General features: G+C 46.7%; 1 protein-coding gene across 3 annotated transcripts in view; it reads left to right on the forward strand.

The window, feature by feature from the left end:
- Nucleotides 1-14898, forward strand: part of LOC138514206 (cadherin-related family member 5-like) — a 410910-nt gene that overhangs the window by 322539 nt on the left and 73473 nt on the right. For all 3 annotated transcript variants that reach the window (XM_069629545.1, XM_069629544.1, XM_069629546.1), the window contains one exon: nucleotides 13243-13439. In XM_069629545.1, coding sequence (XP_069485646.1) covers nucleotides 13243-13439 — 197 coding nt within the window. The remainder of the gene's footprint in view (nucleotides 1-13242; nucleotides 13440-14898) is intronic.

Genomic DNA, 14898 nt, shown 5'->3' on the forward strand with positions numbered 1-14898 from the left:
CACTTTTTTCCTCATGGCAGAGATGTGGTATCTTTTCAGGATGTTAAGCGTAGTCCGTAGGGCATTGTTCTGGATTATCTGTAATTTGTTTAAATTTTGCTTGATTATTCCTGCAAATAATCCAGTCTGGGCCCGGTGTTTGCTCTGGCAATTGATAGGCAGCTAGATGGGGACAGAAAAAGTCCGGCAGCATTGATAATCTTGGCTGTAGGTGCTGCTGATGAGGCAATTGCGTTCACTTGTTTGGTGAGGGAGATCGATACATCGAGGTGGGCGCCTAGAGTTTTTACTGATGCTGAAATCAGGATCTGAATCCTGTCCGTGATGAAGGCAGAGAATTGGGGGTCGAGATTATTGAGCAGGGACGGAGAACCCATGAGTCGGATCTCCGTCTTGTCGTCGTTTAGGCACAGGAAGCTTTCTGCCATCCAGGCTTGGATTGTTGACTATGCGCTGTTAACAGTGCAGGAGTCTTCCTCATAGCTACCTGACAGAGGGAGGAGGATTTGGGTGTCATCGGTATAGTTCGTGTATGATATGCCGATGTTGTCTAGGAGGTCGAAGAGGGGCTTGGTGAATATGAGGGCGGGCGAGATGCAGGAACCTTGTGGGATTCCACAGGGGGTGGGAATGGGAGGTGCGCTGGTCAGAGAACATTCTTGTGGATCTACCCTCCAGGAAGGATGCTACCCAAGATGACGCTTTAGGCGAGAAGTAGGCTGTGTCTGTGAGGTGGTGGCAAAAGGTTTTGTGATTTACCAAGTCGAAGGAGGCTGAGAGGTTTAGTAGGAGAAGGAGCGTGGGTTTTCCCTCGTCTTTGAACACATCTAGCTGTTTCTTTTAAGTCAAGGGGCGCTGTTTCTGTGCAGTGGACCGGTCTGAAACCAGATTGACGCATCCCAAGGATGTGGTTGTCTCCTAGGTAGGATTGTATTTGGGTATATGCTGCCCTGTCTAGAATTGTTAGTAGGAATGGTACTGTGGTGATGGGACGGTAGTTGTTAGGGATAGAAGGGTCGAGTGTTGTTTTTTTTAGCAGTGGGAGGACCCAGGATTTTTTAAGGCTCACTGGGACTCGGCTACTTGTAAAAGTGGCTTTGATGAATTTGGTGATGAAGGGTATTAAAATGTCTGCACAATCTTTATAATAATGTTAGGTGGGCAAATGTCCCCTTTACGCTTGGACGGTTTTAAGTTTTTGATGATGTTGGCCGTTTCTAGCTCCAAGATTTCTCTAAAGTGGAATTGAGGCAGATTGGGCGATTTGGTTAGGATAGAGTGGCGGGGGAGTACTTCAGTCGAGGTTTGTTTCTTCTCGATTTTCTGCTGGAGGGTGCAGACTTTCAGGCGCATGGCGTCCTGGATTTTACAGCACAAATTCTCATCTTTGGAGATAGAGGGGAATGAAGGTGATTCTAGTTGCCTGAGGATTTTAAATAATTCTTGGGAGTTCAAATTGGCGTTAGCTATTCTTTTGTTGCACGAGTTTGCTTTGGTAGTGATAATAGCTTGCTTGTATTGAGTAGCTATCTTGTTGAACGCGGATTGGGATGTGGCTGAGGGAGCTTTTTTCCAAATGACTTCCACCTGTCTTTTTTTACTGCGCAAAGCCTGGAGATCTTCGGTGAACAAGGAATTGATATGACTTGCTGGTTTGACTTTCCTCAATCAAGAGTAGTGGGGCTACCACGTTTACAACTTTGGTAAGAGCACTGGTGTAGGTATCAACTAATACATCGTAGTCTGTGGATTTTACAAAGTTCTGAGCTGAGTGGAGTAATGAGGTGGGATATGGATTATTTGGATATCTTTCGGGGGCTGTGAGACAAGAATTGGGGCATGACTAGGCTAGGGGTCTGTTGTTTCCGCTGGGGGAAGGTGAAGCTAATGATATGATGGTCTGAACATGGGCATGGGTCGTTGGCTGTGATTGTGATTTGGCTGTTTAAGTCGGGCTATCCAGTCTAGAGTTCTGCCTCCAATGTGCATGGGGGTAGCAATACAGTTTTTGAAGCCTAGGTCTGATAGAGCGTTGGTCACAGCATAGGCAGTTGTGTCGGTGGGGTCTATGAGACCTAGGTTCAGGTCCCCCAGGAGTAGGATCCTGGAAGTAGGTTTGATGTTTTATTCTACCAGGTACATAAGGTCTGCCTCAAAGACTGTGTTAGGCCCTGGGGATCGATAGATAATATGAATGGTGGTACAGTCGGAGAGAGAGTAGGTGAGGTTCACAGAGCGGAGCTCGCAATTCCCATCCAAAGTTACATTGTTTTATTTTCGAGAAAATAAAAAGGTAAGTATTTGTCAGTGGTCAGGGGCTGTTAAGAGGAGGTCTGACAAATTCCAGGGCCATTCTATTTTTGGGGCCAAGTGAATGTGGCCTAAAAATGGCTAAATGTTGGCTGCAATTTCTCAAAACAGCCCCTCTTCACTGCCAAATATTTTATTTTACACAAAAAAGGATGTAACAGATCTTGTAGTGCCGGTGCCTGTCTTATTCTAACACAACATATTTTGGAATAGCTACAAAGACAGCCTGGGCGCTCAAATACATGTGTTGAAAAATCTATGTTACATCCTTGTTTAGTTGAAAAGAATTTGTCACTAGTCAGGGGCTATTTTGAGGAATTTTGCCAGATTTTGAGATGTTGATTCTTAGAGGTGAGTGAATTCATGGTCACATAAAAAGGCTCAAGGTTAGGCACAATTTCTCAAAGTAGCACCTGCCCACTGACAAATACTATCTTTTACAAAAAAATGTTGTAACATACATTGTTTGGTGGTGTCTGCCATGTCTTATTCAAACCCTCCATTCAAGCGAGGGGATAAAAAGAGCGTGCAGGGGGTACAAATAGAGACACTGAAAAATCCATGTTAAACCATTTTTTGTAGTCAGTGGTCTTTGAGGAATGTTTGCCCATTTTGAGATGTGAAACGGTAACCAAATAAAATGTTCAACTGTGTCTACAATTTCTCAAAATAGTCACTGGTCGCTGCCAAATACTTTTTTTTTTTACAAAGAAAACAATGGGCCTCATTCCGAGTATGGCGGTAAGGGATAGCGGCCACCGCTAACGAGAGCGGTGGCGGTAATCCCTTACCGCCATACTCCGAGTTCCCTTAGCGCCATGGTGCTTTTAACACCTGCTTTTAGCAGGCGTTAAATACCATGGCGCTAAGGGTCCTTGATGTTAATTACGCCACCGTAATTTACGGTGGCGTAATTGACGCATTCCCCACTCCCATTATGCCCTATGGGGCAAGAATGGGAATGGGGAAGGGTAAATGGGGATTGGGGAATTACCGCCCCGCCAACCTTGGAATGGGACGGTAATTCCGCCAACCACCAAGGCGCTGCCGGTCCGGGTACGGCGTCAACCAAGGCGTTAATAGCGCCATTGGTTGGCGCCGTACTCGGAATGAGGCCCAATGTCACAAAGAATGTGCAGCATTTTTGAATGACAGGAGAGGAAGCAATGGGAGAAGGCATACAGGCATACTGAGTATGCGGGTGGAGTAGGGCCCTTCTATTGTATGCCATACTCCCTCTCCAGCTACCTGTTTGCCCTCCCGAGCTTCCTCCCATCATTGATCACACTAATGCACCATTGGCCGGGGGCTTGAAGGGCGCTAGTTCAGTTTAACCCGAGGAGGTACTTTTTTCCCCCGTGGTGTTTTTCCAGGGTTTATCATCTTCAACTGAAAACTGGAAAGATTACTCATCAGCCATTCCTTCCAGCTAAATCATCTTCTGCTGGACTACAAGATTATAACACGGTGGAACCGTCGCCTAACTGTCCAACCATGAGACTGCTGACTGCAGCCGTACCATCCACAAGTCACTCTACAGTGCACACACCCAGATGTTGACCACCCTGAGGGCGTCTTTTCTGAGGAAGGGGAGGAGCTATGTGATAGCTACTTCAGCCTCATGCACTCAACGCAAGGTGATATGTCGATGCAAAAGCCTCCACAACCTCTTCCAGAGACACACTGCTTGTCAGTAGACAATTTGCATACTTTAAAATCTTTAAACACAGAGCTCCCTATTAGAGTCCCTGACCCTCCTAGCAGGCCGGAGCCCTGGCAACATACACAGCTACCAGTCCCAGATGGTGCCACCAATTTCCCCCTACTAAAGTACATAGGCTTGGTGACTGGATTGACTGTTCGCAACAGTATGCTGTTGTTGTTGACCTAGGTTTGGAAGTGCTGTAAGGCTCTCAGGACACTGGCAATGCTCTCCAATATCATGAATGCTGTGTTTTCCAACTGGTTCAAACCCTGCACTTCCAGGCTTTGCCCACCAACTGAGAAGTAGCCAAACAGAGGCTGACAGCGGAATGGAAATCTCACAAACCCCTGAAGCTGGAGACCACCATGCCAGAATGTAGGGGTTACAGATGCACCCGAGCCCATAGTCCTTTCTCTATGCAAGCTGTCATATGCTTTTGCAGGGGTAACTTGGCTCTCAAAGGGATCTACCTAACTGTGAGAACCAGGTCATGCTGCAGGGTTATGATCCACGCCATTGGTAAAAAGTCTCAACCCTTCAGGGTGTTGGAGTGAATCCCAATGAATAGCAGTGATTGCATTGCGACCAGGTTGGGCTTTTTCCTGTTGATCAAGAATCTGCATGCTTGAAGCCCTAGACACACTCTTTCGCAATGAACCTGGCACATTGGGCAGGATGGGGCTTGCATCAGCCAATATTCTAAATAGGTATAAACTGAAAACCTCTTGGCATGCAAGAACCCACGATCGGGGGCAGAAACATTGGGTAACAGGAGGAGCAAATGTCAAACCAAATGGGAAAACCTGAAACTGGTATGCCGATTATCCCACTGTGAACTGGAGAACCGTTTGATGAACTGACTGATTTAGAAGATGGACTTTGGCAATTTCCAGCTCTATAGAAGCCAGCCAATGCCCTGGTTCAATTGCACTTATTACCCAATGGGGAGGGGGGGGACTTGTGTGAAAGAGATGATACACAATCCATGTATTGAGTGACTTGAAATCCCAAACTACCCCCTCACCAAGTAGAGCACAGAAGAAAGAATGACGTTCTCTCAAAGAAATCTCAACCACAGTCTTCTTTTTGCCAAGCAGTTCCTGTATTCGCTTTAATAATGGCACTTTTATGTTGTGGATTTCTTTGGACGGGAGTCTTTTTCAAGTGTGGAGTGTCTGGAAGTGTGGTGAACTCCATGGAGTATCCACTGTGCACCGCGTCCAATGTTCATTAATTTGCAATGTCCCACCAAGCATGAAAAAAACAGGAGGAGACAGCCTCCCATGGGATAGTCATGACTTGGGAGTTCCTGGGGTAGCTGAAGCTGGGTTGGGAGGTTATCCTCTAGTTGTTGATGGTCTGCCTCTACCTCTACAGGAACCTCTGCTTAGCAAAAGTGCTGGGAACTGATGTACCCTGAGCCAATGACCTGGGTGTGAAAGAACTTTCTCGATATCTACTGGTAAAGGCATGCTTATGATCATTACATGATTTTTAAAGGAGCAAGTCCAAAGGAGACCCAAACAGACAATGTCCAGAATCTACAGCTTAGTCAATGCTGCCTCCGCCTTCTAGTCCTGAGCCACAGACATCTTTTGGCTGCAATTGATGCACTGCCTGTGGAAGCTGAACCACTCTTAACATCATAATTTATGTCTGACAGGTACTGGATCCGACACTCTATAACTTCCAACAGAGTTGTGACATCTGCCCCATCCTGGTATGCAGTAAATATCCACTTAAAAACTGCAACAAGAACTGGGCTTCATATCCTGAATATACCCAGGCTAGGATAATGAGTCTGATGGCCGAGTAAATCCTTTTCAAGACCCTGTCCATCTTTTTGTCAACCAGATCAGCCAGCGTTGCTTCATCCGGAGTAAAATTGGCTACCCCATCAAATCCCCAGTTAGCTTTTGTGAGGGGTCAGAAATGTGAGGCGGAACAACTTTTTGAAGGTGTTTGAAAATATGCAATTTTATTAAATGAAAAGGTTGGCTAAACGCCTCACTATCCCTGCCTAAAATAAACTAAAAGAAGCACTCTAACAAAGGATATCTGTACCTCGCACGTATACATACAGTAATTCAGTAAGATAACGCATGGCAGTTTAAAGGTAACACAAATATAACAATTGAATCTGAAATATGACAATAGTCTCTCCATATAATCTGGTTGAATTATAATGTTATACTGTTCTTTCTTCAGCAACATAAATAACACCAGTTTTCTTTGTCAGCACCACCGTATAGCACTCCATCAGCTTCTACCTGGTTTACTCTCATGCCAGGCCTACTACTTCAAAGGCTTGCCACTCGGTATACTTCCCTGCCCAAACAGCGATGTACAAACAGCAAGTGCTTCTGTGGTAAGGATTGTGAGAAACCTGAAGGTGTCTCACCCGCCAGTCCCTGGGGATATGTCATCCAGGTGGCCAGGACGCAGCCATCGCTTTTGGATCCAGTTCCTGGGGGGTCACCTGTGCGAGAGGATCACCTGAAGGAGGGGACCTCGGGGCGTGGAAGTGGGAAATCAGGAGGATGAGACGCTGTATCCTCTTCCCAATAACACCTTTTCCCCATCCTCCCAGGTAGGATTCCTAGTAATTCAAGCCCCCCCCTTTTCGAAACAAACACTTACTCACAGACAGTTCACTGTGAGCGACAATTGACTTACACCAGAGCTGTATACCTGACAAAACCCAACACCATGGACAGGCAAGGTCAGGCAATTACGGATTATTACACACACTTGACTTCCATCACACTTCCCCACATGGATAAAAGGCGGATCACACTCTGAGCAAGGCAAACCACACAAGGAAACATCAGTTCCAAGATGGCAGTTTAATACAAGGAGAAAGACGACGAGACAAGAGAGAGTCGCAATGAAGGAAGTATCCTTGACCTCTAAAGACCGTTATTTTCATGAGCCTTGGAAAGAAAGAAACAGAAGACCAGGAACGAAGACTGATCAAACCTGTACAGTGTGTCGGGGTACCCAGGGCTCTCCTGCGTCGATAACCAAGGTGGGGAGGAGCCATTGACGCTGTGGTAGTGTCCTTGGCTCCTACTACAAAGCGGCATCAGAAAACACAGCACAGCCGGTGAGTCGGAGAGACTGATACCAAGCCAGCTTGTGTTTTGAACCAAGATTGCAAGCTGCAACTTTGTATAAAGAGAAGAGTGTGTGAGGCGTTGGTGATGAGTGACGCAAGTATAATTGGAACCAAAGAAATAATTGAACTTTGTGATTGAACTTCGGGAGGCAACACAAGATACCATACACAGATTGGTCCGGCGCCACATGGACGCTCATTCAAAGATCTCTGTTGGGTACTGAACTTATGCTGAGTGTGAAAAAAAGGAATACTGAGATCAAAGTGGTCAATGCTAAATCCTGTGCACATTCAAAAGTCTTCGATAGTTTAAAGTACATCGCAGTTGGTCCGAGCACGGCTGAGGGAGACTAATTGACCAAAAGAAAGGGATCTGAGCATGGCTGAGGGGGGTCCAGGGTGAAACGTGTGTCACCTGAGGAAGAATGATCTGAGCATAGTTTGAAAGGGATCTAAGCCCTGCTGAGGGGGATCCAACATTGAACCTTTTGTTGTGCAAAGGATCTGAGCCCTGCTGAGGGGGATCCAGGGTGAACACCCAAATTGAGTGCTGGAAAAGAACATTTTCCGTGTTGTATTTGTATACCAGGCCCTCTGAGTCAGCCTTGCAAGAGATCAAGAGGCTTGGACACAGAAGGTCTTGAACTGTGAAAGTTGAACTGTATCCTCGTGCCGTAGAAGCCAGAGTGTGTGCTTTGCTCGAGTGAATCACCTTGTCGCATGCTGAAAACGCGGGGAAGGGAGGCCCACAGCCCGAACATCCTGACTTATCATTTTGTGAACACCTCTTTCTTTTTCACGAACATCACCCCACCTTATTTTGTAAATTAGTGGTTAGTATTGCCAATAGGTCTTTTACTATAGGCCCTCTTTTAATTTAGGAAGACTCCACTAGGACTGCATTATTATTATTTGATGGTCATAGCTTGCTCCCATCTGTAGATTTAGGTTTAGATAGGTGTTTATCTCACCCTTGTGAAAGTTCAATAAACACCCTTGAACTGTGGTCACTTGTGTCTGTCTTACTGTTGATACCATGCCTTCCTTACCGGATCAACGTGACAACAACTTCACAATGTTCATTTTCGTGCAACATTAAAACGTTTAGCAACTCTTCAGGGAAAACAAGATACAGATTAGTGCTCTTTAATAATTTTCTGCAAATTATTCTCCTCTCCTTCTGAATAACCTTTTCCAGAAGGGCAGCCTTCTTGCCACTCTTGTTTCCCTACTGCATAAGTAACCAAATACTGACAGGGGTAGGATCTTATTCTATTTACTCATTGGCTTTGGCAATGTAAGTTTAAACAAGCAGTTGTGATATGCTTCTTAAAGCACGGGCAACAAGCTTCACAACCTTTGGACCTTTCATTAGTCCCCTTCTGCCTTTGACAATATCTGTTGGATTTGTATTGCCAGAGTTTTAGTTTTTCTTGGGTTGAGCAATGGTCGTATGTAGTATCGTTTAATAATCTTGCCCCATTGGATTGCTGGGCTTTCAACAAACTCAGATGCTTAAATTTACAGTCATTTGGTGTTAACAAATATTACTTTTTCTGCTTTCCGATAGTTCGGTATTCAAAGTCACTTGCAAAATCACTTCCACTCATACGTGAGTGTGTGTCACTAGACAAACGCCTGCCTTGAACACGCGAGCGGGTTCAGAGCGCCTCAGCTTCACAACCAGCTGTGAACTCACTGGGTAAGGCGTGCAAGTTCGAATCCCTCACTGCTCACAGGTGTTCTGATTCTGTGGCTCCTCATGACCCGGCAGACCACTTCTCATGCTCCTCCGCTGCCCTCGCCAATTGGAAAAAGAGTTTTCCATGCTACGGAGGCTCTCTGGTGAATGCCAGCCACCACAGACAGCCTCTTGGGAAGGAAAGCTTCCATCGCTTTTCTTCTGCCGTCCAGCCCCTCAAAACAGGTCCCTAGAGGGTAAGCTTTCCCTCCTGCACACTTCCTGCTGCGCGACCTCTTCACTTCAAGCTTCTGGAGGCACAGACCCTACCAGGACCGGCTACTGTTTTCTGCCTAACAGTGGTCCCGGCAACTTCTCCCTCCTCCGGGTTCTGCGTCAACTGCATCCATGACTCACACTGATCTTCCTGCTCGTTCTGCTCTCTCATGGCCTGCACCTGAGGGGGGCTTTTAAGCCTCCCAGTGTCCCTCAGGTGTGGGTAATTTGAATTAACAATCTGACCACTCCTGCATCATTGTTCCTCTTTAGCCCTCTTCTTCGTCCCAGTACTTAGGGAATTATTGGACTTCAAGTTCCTAATGGCAAACTTAGTTTGTCTTACTTATTTTGTCTTACAATAAGCCACTAGAAGGGTGGTAGGCTTTCAGGGAAAGTTGAATAAGGGGGTTTCCCATTCCTCTTGACCTGCTTTCCCCCTCATGTGATCCTCTCACAGAACACCACCCCCAGGGTTGGGATCAGAAAGCATCTGCCTTTCCCATGGCACATGAGAAAGGTCCCAGAGCAGGTTTCTTGGGGGAATCATTGCTGCTTCATCACACTATCCAGGGTAAAATTCTCAGGGTGTTCGAAACTGAACCAGTCCATGGGATATAATTTAAGCGAATATCGAGGAACAAGAGGTTTTTCTGTATACTTCCATTTCTAATACAAAGTTTTACAGTATCCTAAAGGAGAGAAGCAAGGCATAAACCTGATCCTTAAACTCTTGGAACAAATAATTTTCCAGTGATGGAAGGGCACTTGTTAATTCCAGATTATGTTGGAAATGTTCCAAGACCATTTTTAAGTGCTCTTTATTGATATATTTGCCTGCAAAAACTGCCCCTTTATCTTCCTCAATGCGGTCTGGCAAAATTCCCTTTGCCAGAACAAGTGCGTCATCCAGTGTGCAAACCCCACCCCCACCTGGATGTCTGCTAGCGGTGCAGGAGGGGACTACCACCGTGCTTACTGGTGTGGAAAGGGTAGGGCAGCTGCACTGGGACTTAAACAGGGTCCGGCATGGAGGCCTTAATGCTTCTGTCACTGATAGTTGGGCCAACTGAGTGAGGGGGATGCCTCGTGTGCATATGATTGCGTCGCTTATGCCTCCTTATGCCCGCTTCTCCACGATAATGAAGATTTATACAACGAGGAAGAAAAGACAGATGCTTTCTCTTTCTACACAATTTATTGTGTTCCATTGTTACAACCATGACATCACATGCACTCCCCTGTCCACCTATCTAAGCCAGGACCACCAATAATGAATTGCCCTTTAGGTTCTCTTGAATTCCTCAGGGTAATCATTTAAGGGTGGCATATGTCATATGTCTGGCTGCCTCCAGTGACAAAGCCCACATTTTGTTCGAGATCAGATACGCTTGAAGAGCAAAATACACATACCTTCCTGCTGGCACTCTTCTCCCTGCTGCGGCAGTGCTGTGTTGGGGGAATACCCCCTCCCACTGCCGCAACCACTCAAGGAGCCTCATTACGAGGTAGGAGGTAGCCATGGTGCTATTAGCATCATGGCTACCCCCTTACCGCAATCCGGGTCCGGGTTCTCGAAACAAGGACTTACCGGGTCATTCCAACCTTGGAGGACCCGGTAAGTCCCCATTCCGAGAACCATTCCCCATTCCCATTCGAGCCCCCATAGGACTTAATGGGAATGGGGATGGAGCTAATAACGGGCCTGCTAGTAGCGGGCCCGTTATTAGCTCCCTGGTCCCTTAGCGGCTCCTGCTAAGGGACCTCGGAATAGGGCGGCAAGGGTTTACTGGCACCGGTCTCCTTACCCGTTAACCCTTACCGCCCACCTCGTAATGAGGCCCACTGGATTCACAGCCCACAACAGCACCAGGCGCGTCATCCTGTTCAGTCACTCTGTCCCCTCCCATTGCCCGCCCATGCCCCCGCAGCATCTGCAACAGTACGACCATCAAAGGTCTGGAAATCTGGGTGGAGGAACCCCACCAGAGATGAGTCCGCAACAGTGTGATCCCCCCTCTTTTACCAATGAGTTGCTGAGGCCGCCAGCAACGGCCAAGCCCCAGATTTATGGCTGTCTTCTTAGAAACATTTTTTTAAAAGCACAGGTAGAGGAGGTGATACAAACAATGAAATAGTTGTTCACTTCACAGCGTCTGTCAGGAAGGCAGGAGCCTTCATGCAGTAAGGAATCCGACGAGGAGGAGGGGGCCGGGGTGGGGGGCAAGTGGTACTATTGAGCATATGTATCCCTTAATGTCCGTTTGCATTCGCTCCTTAAATGATACTTACAGGCTGACTTCCTGCATTTGGCCCTATATAAATCACTAGACACTCCGAGGTGGTTGCGCATGGTTAATACCATAGGTTTGTAGACAGAGGCCCCTAAGCTCGGACTAGCATTCATAATTGCAATGCCATGTGATTCTAGGTGAAGTATTTAATCTTACTAAGGCCGAGCAAAGCTACATCCGCGGCTAGAACGAAGCAATGTGCTCCTCTGTTGTGAACGCTATTCCGCCTGGCAGATCCATGCAAATGCATTGAAACCCCCTGGATGGGTAAAAGCAGCGAGAAAAGGGATGCTACTCCTTTTCGCCACTTTTCCTGTGACTTTTTACTGATCCAGGGGATTGGGAAATGACCCCCAAAGTGTTGCCGAACTCAGTAGAGTCTGCACTATTGGGTAGAACCAATAATTGGACGGTAACTCCAGATTCTAATTCAAAGACATTACAGCCAAGTGCCTCTCAAAATGGACAGAATGCCTCCAAATCTCCCTGAAGAGGCCGGAAAGGGGATGAATGGATTACGAGAATTAATGAGTAAAGTCTCTAATGTGATCTCAATCAGATGATTCTCCGGACCATGCGTGAAGATTTAGGGCCTCATCACGAGTTGAGCGGTAGCCCTTAAATGCGGCAGTAATCGTATTACCGCCGCATTTAAGGGCTGGCCCCATCACGAATCTGGCTGCATTACTGTATGCCGAAAAATGCAAATTTTTGGCGCAATTACAGCCGGCAGTATTACTGTGCAGTAATTGTGCTGACAATTCCTAATTGGAATGGGGACTTACAGTTAGTACCCAACCTGGATCGTGGGCGCTAAAGCTAATATAGTTGGGCGGTATTACAACTTAGACACTGCACAACCTTTGATGGGGCTCTTAGGGCCTGATCACGAGTTGGGCGGTAGCCCTTAAATGCAGTGGTAAAAGTGTTCCTGCCGCATTGAAGGGTCCGCCCCAGCTCAGAGCTGGGAGTAAACACACTGAAAAAATGAAAATTTTTGGCACAATTACCACCAGCGGTATTACCACATGGTAATTGCGCTGAAATTCCCCAATGGATCTAATGGGGACTTACAGTTAGCGCCCAACCTGTGATCCATCGGTAATCCCGGCAGATGGGTGGGCGCTAAGGCTAATAAAGTTGGGTGGTATCCCAGCCAAGGTATCGTCCAACTTGTGATTAGGCCCTCGGGGTCTGATCACGAGTTGAGCAGTAGCCCTTAACTGCAGCGGTAACAGTATTACGGCCGCATTTAAGTTACAGCCCAATCTCAAGTCTTGCGCGTTTATCCCTAGTTTAGAACTGGGCATAAACATGCCGGAAAAATTCCCTTTTCCCGCACAATTACCAGCAGCGGTATTATTGTACGCTAATTGCACAAGAAATTCCCCATGGACCCAATGGGGAATGGGGACTTACTGTTCGTGCCCAACCCGTGATCCGGCAGTAATACCACCGGACGGGTGGGCGCTAACGCTAATAAAGTTGGGTGGTATCACGGCCGGGATACCGGCCAACTCGTGATCAGGCCCTTAGGGAAGATAACTATTGCAAATCTCATGGACAGATGTTTTCAGCAGTGGGATAAGAACAGAGAACATGGCCGTTAAAAAAATGGGGTGCGAGAGGGGGTCCACCACAGGGAGCAGAGTAGGTATGAACTAGCAGTAAGGCGATTGGCCTGGAGCTCTATCACTAGGACTCATATTACATCATGGAGATTCATAGAGTGGTGTGAACTTTGACAGAATTATGATGGAATGCTGGATACTACAGACACCTCTAATAGAAGAATGATGAGCCTGTATTTGGGGTTTCCCTTGATTCTTCTCTCTCTCTCTTTCTTATGGCCCTACAGTGCCTCCGGATCCAGCAGAGCCCCAGAGAGCGCCCAGCCTGCCGGATCTCGCCATCCTGCTTGCAGGCCTGGGAGCCCTAGCAATGCTGATGCTCTGTCTCCTATTTCTTATTATCCGTGCTGTGAAGGCTCGCCATCGTCATCAGCAGAGCATGGGCCGCGGAGCGTCGCTAGCCATCGAGAAGCACCCCAGTGTGGTAAGAGCACCTATTTACTAGATTCCCAGCTCTCTTCCCAACCCAATATAAGCGGGGGGGGGGTCTAGGCCAGCCACCAACTGTCCCTTCTGAGGTCAAGTGGACCCAAGAGTAGCCAGTGCATTGTAGGAAAAGGAATCCCAGGCAGTGGTGCCCCACACTAAAGCCATTGTAGGGAATACAACCTAAGCATTAGCAAAGAAGTTAAACTAGCACATGCAGTGTACCACCGTGTACAGGGACCGCGAGGCAGGTTCACAACAGTAAAAACATCTTAATGGTAACAATGAAATGACTAACCTTGACTGACACGTTTCCATGGTGATAGTGAAGCCGCTGATACTCCCAGGGATTTGACGCGGATAATCCCCAATATGGCTGCCCTTCATGTTTATTTTAAAAACAATGCCTACAAAATTCAAACCCCTGTTTGTTTACATATTTTTTACTCCGTTTCGTTCTTTGACTGTGGAAGAATATGGCAATGGCCAACAGCTGACCACAAATGGGGAGAATCAGTGGCGATATGTGAAATGAATGATGCTTCCATTTCCACCAATTAATTGGGTAATTCCTGGAGTACATCAGGGGGCACAGCACTCCTTTTAAAACTCTATAACAGATGTAACCTGTGGAACTAGAGCACTGCCACATGGCAAGTAATGTCCCTCACCCACATACAATATTTAACAAATAGTCCAGGGAAATGACACTGCAACAATAACGACACATGCCAATGGACAACCCTACTAATGCTTGCACAATATTATGCCAGTTGATCAGAGAAATGGCGCTGCAGCACAGTATGGCAAGAGTTATTTTCCACATGTCTCCCCAAAATTCTATACAGGAAAAGCGAAATGTCACTGGGAACAGTAGAGTCTGACCATCCCCAAAAATACTTAAAGGGTAGACTAGTGACATGTCAATGCGGGACAAGCAAACTCCACTAACCCAACCGAACACTTTACAGGCAGTGGTGGTCTATAAGCATTGCACCAGAGCGCAATATGGTAAGGGACATGCCCACTGTAAGAAGGGATTTTCAGAGCCAGCCTTGTGGGAGGGTCCTGAGAGGCCAGTGTGGTTGGTGAACACAGTAATTGGCACTTGATCTAAACAAACTCTGATAAGGTAATGCAGGCAGAGCAGTAAGGCATGCTTCAGGAGACCAAGGGCTAGGGTGTAAGTACCTTTAACAGAATTTAGAAAAACACACACACGCACACACACACACACACACATATACATATACATATGTGCATATATGTGTGATCTGTTTCAGTGGGAAAAAAAGCTTTAGTTAAGAGAGAGGAGAGTTAAGGTGATCTTATTTATTCAGAGGGTGTCAGAATTAATGAGATTCTTAACTCGCCGGCCATCCCCCTCTGTAGATGTCCCCCATGATGTTATGTTTTATGTCATTTTGAATCCCTTCTGTGATATCATGTATGTGCTC

This window comes from Ambystoma mexicanum, chromosome 12 (assembly GCF_040938575.1).
Source record: "Ambystoma mexicanum isolate Mex_15411 chromosome 12, UKY_AmexF1_1, whole genome shotgun sequence".
Classification (NCBI taxonomy): domain Eukaryota; kingdom Metazoa; phylum Chordata; class Amphibia; order Caudata; family Ambystomatidae; genus Ambystoma; species Ambystoma mexicanum.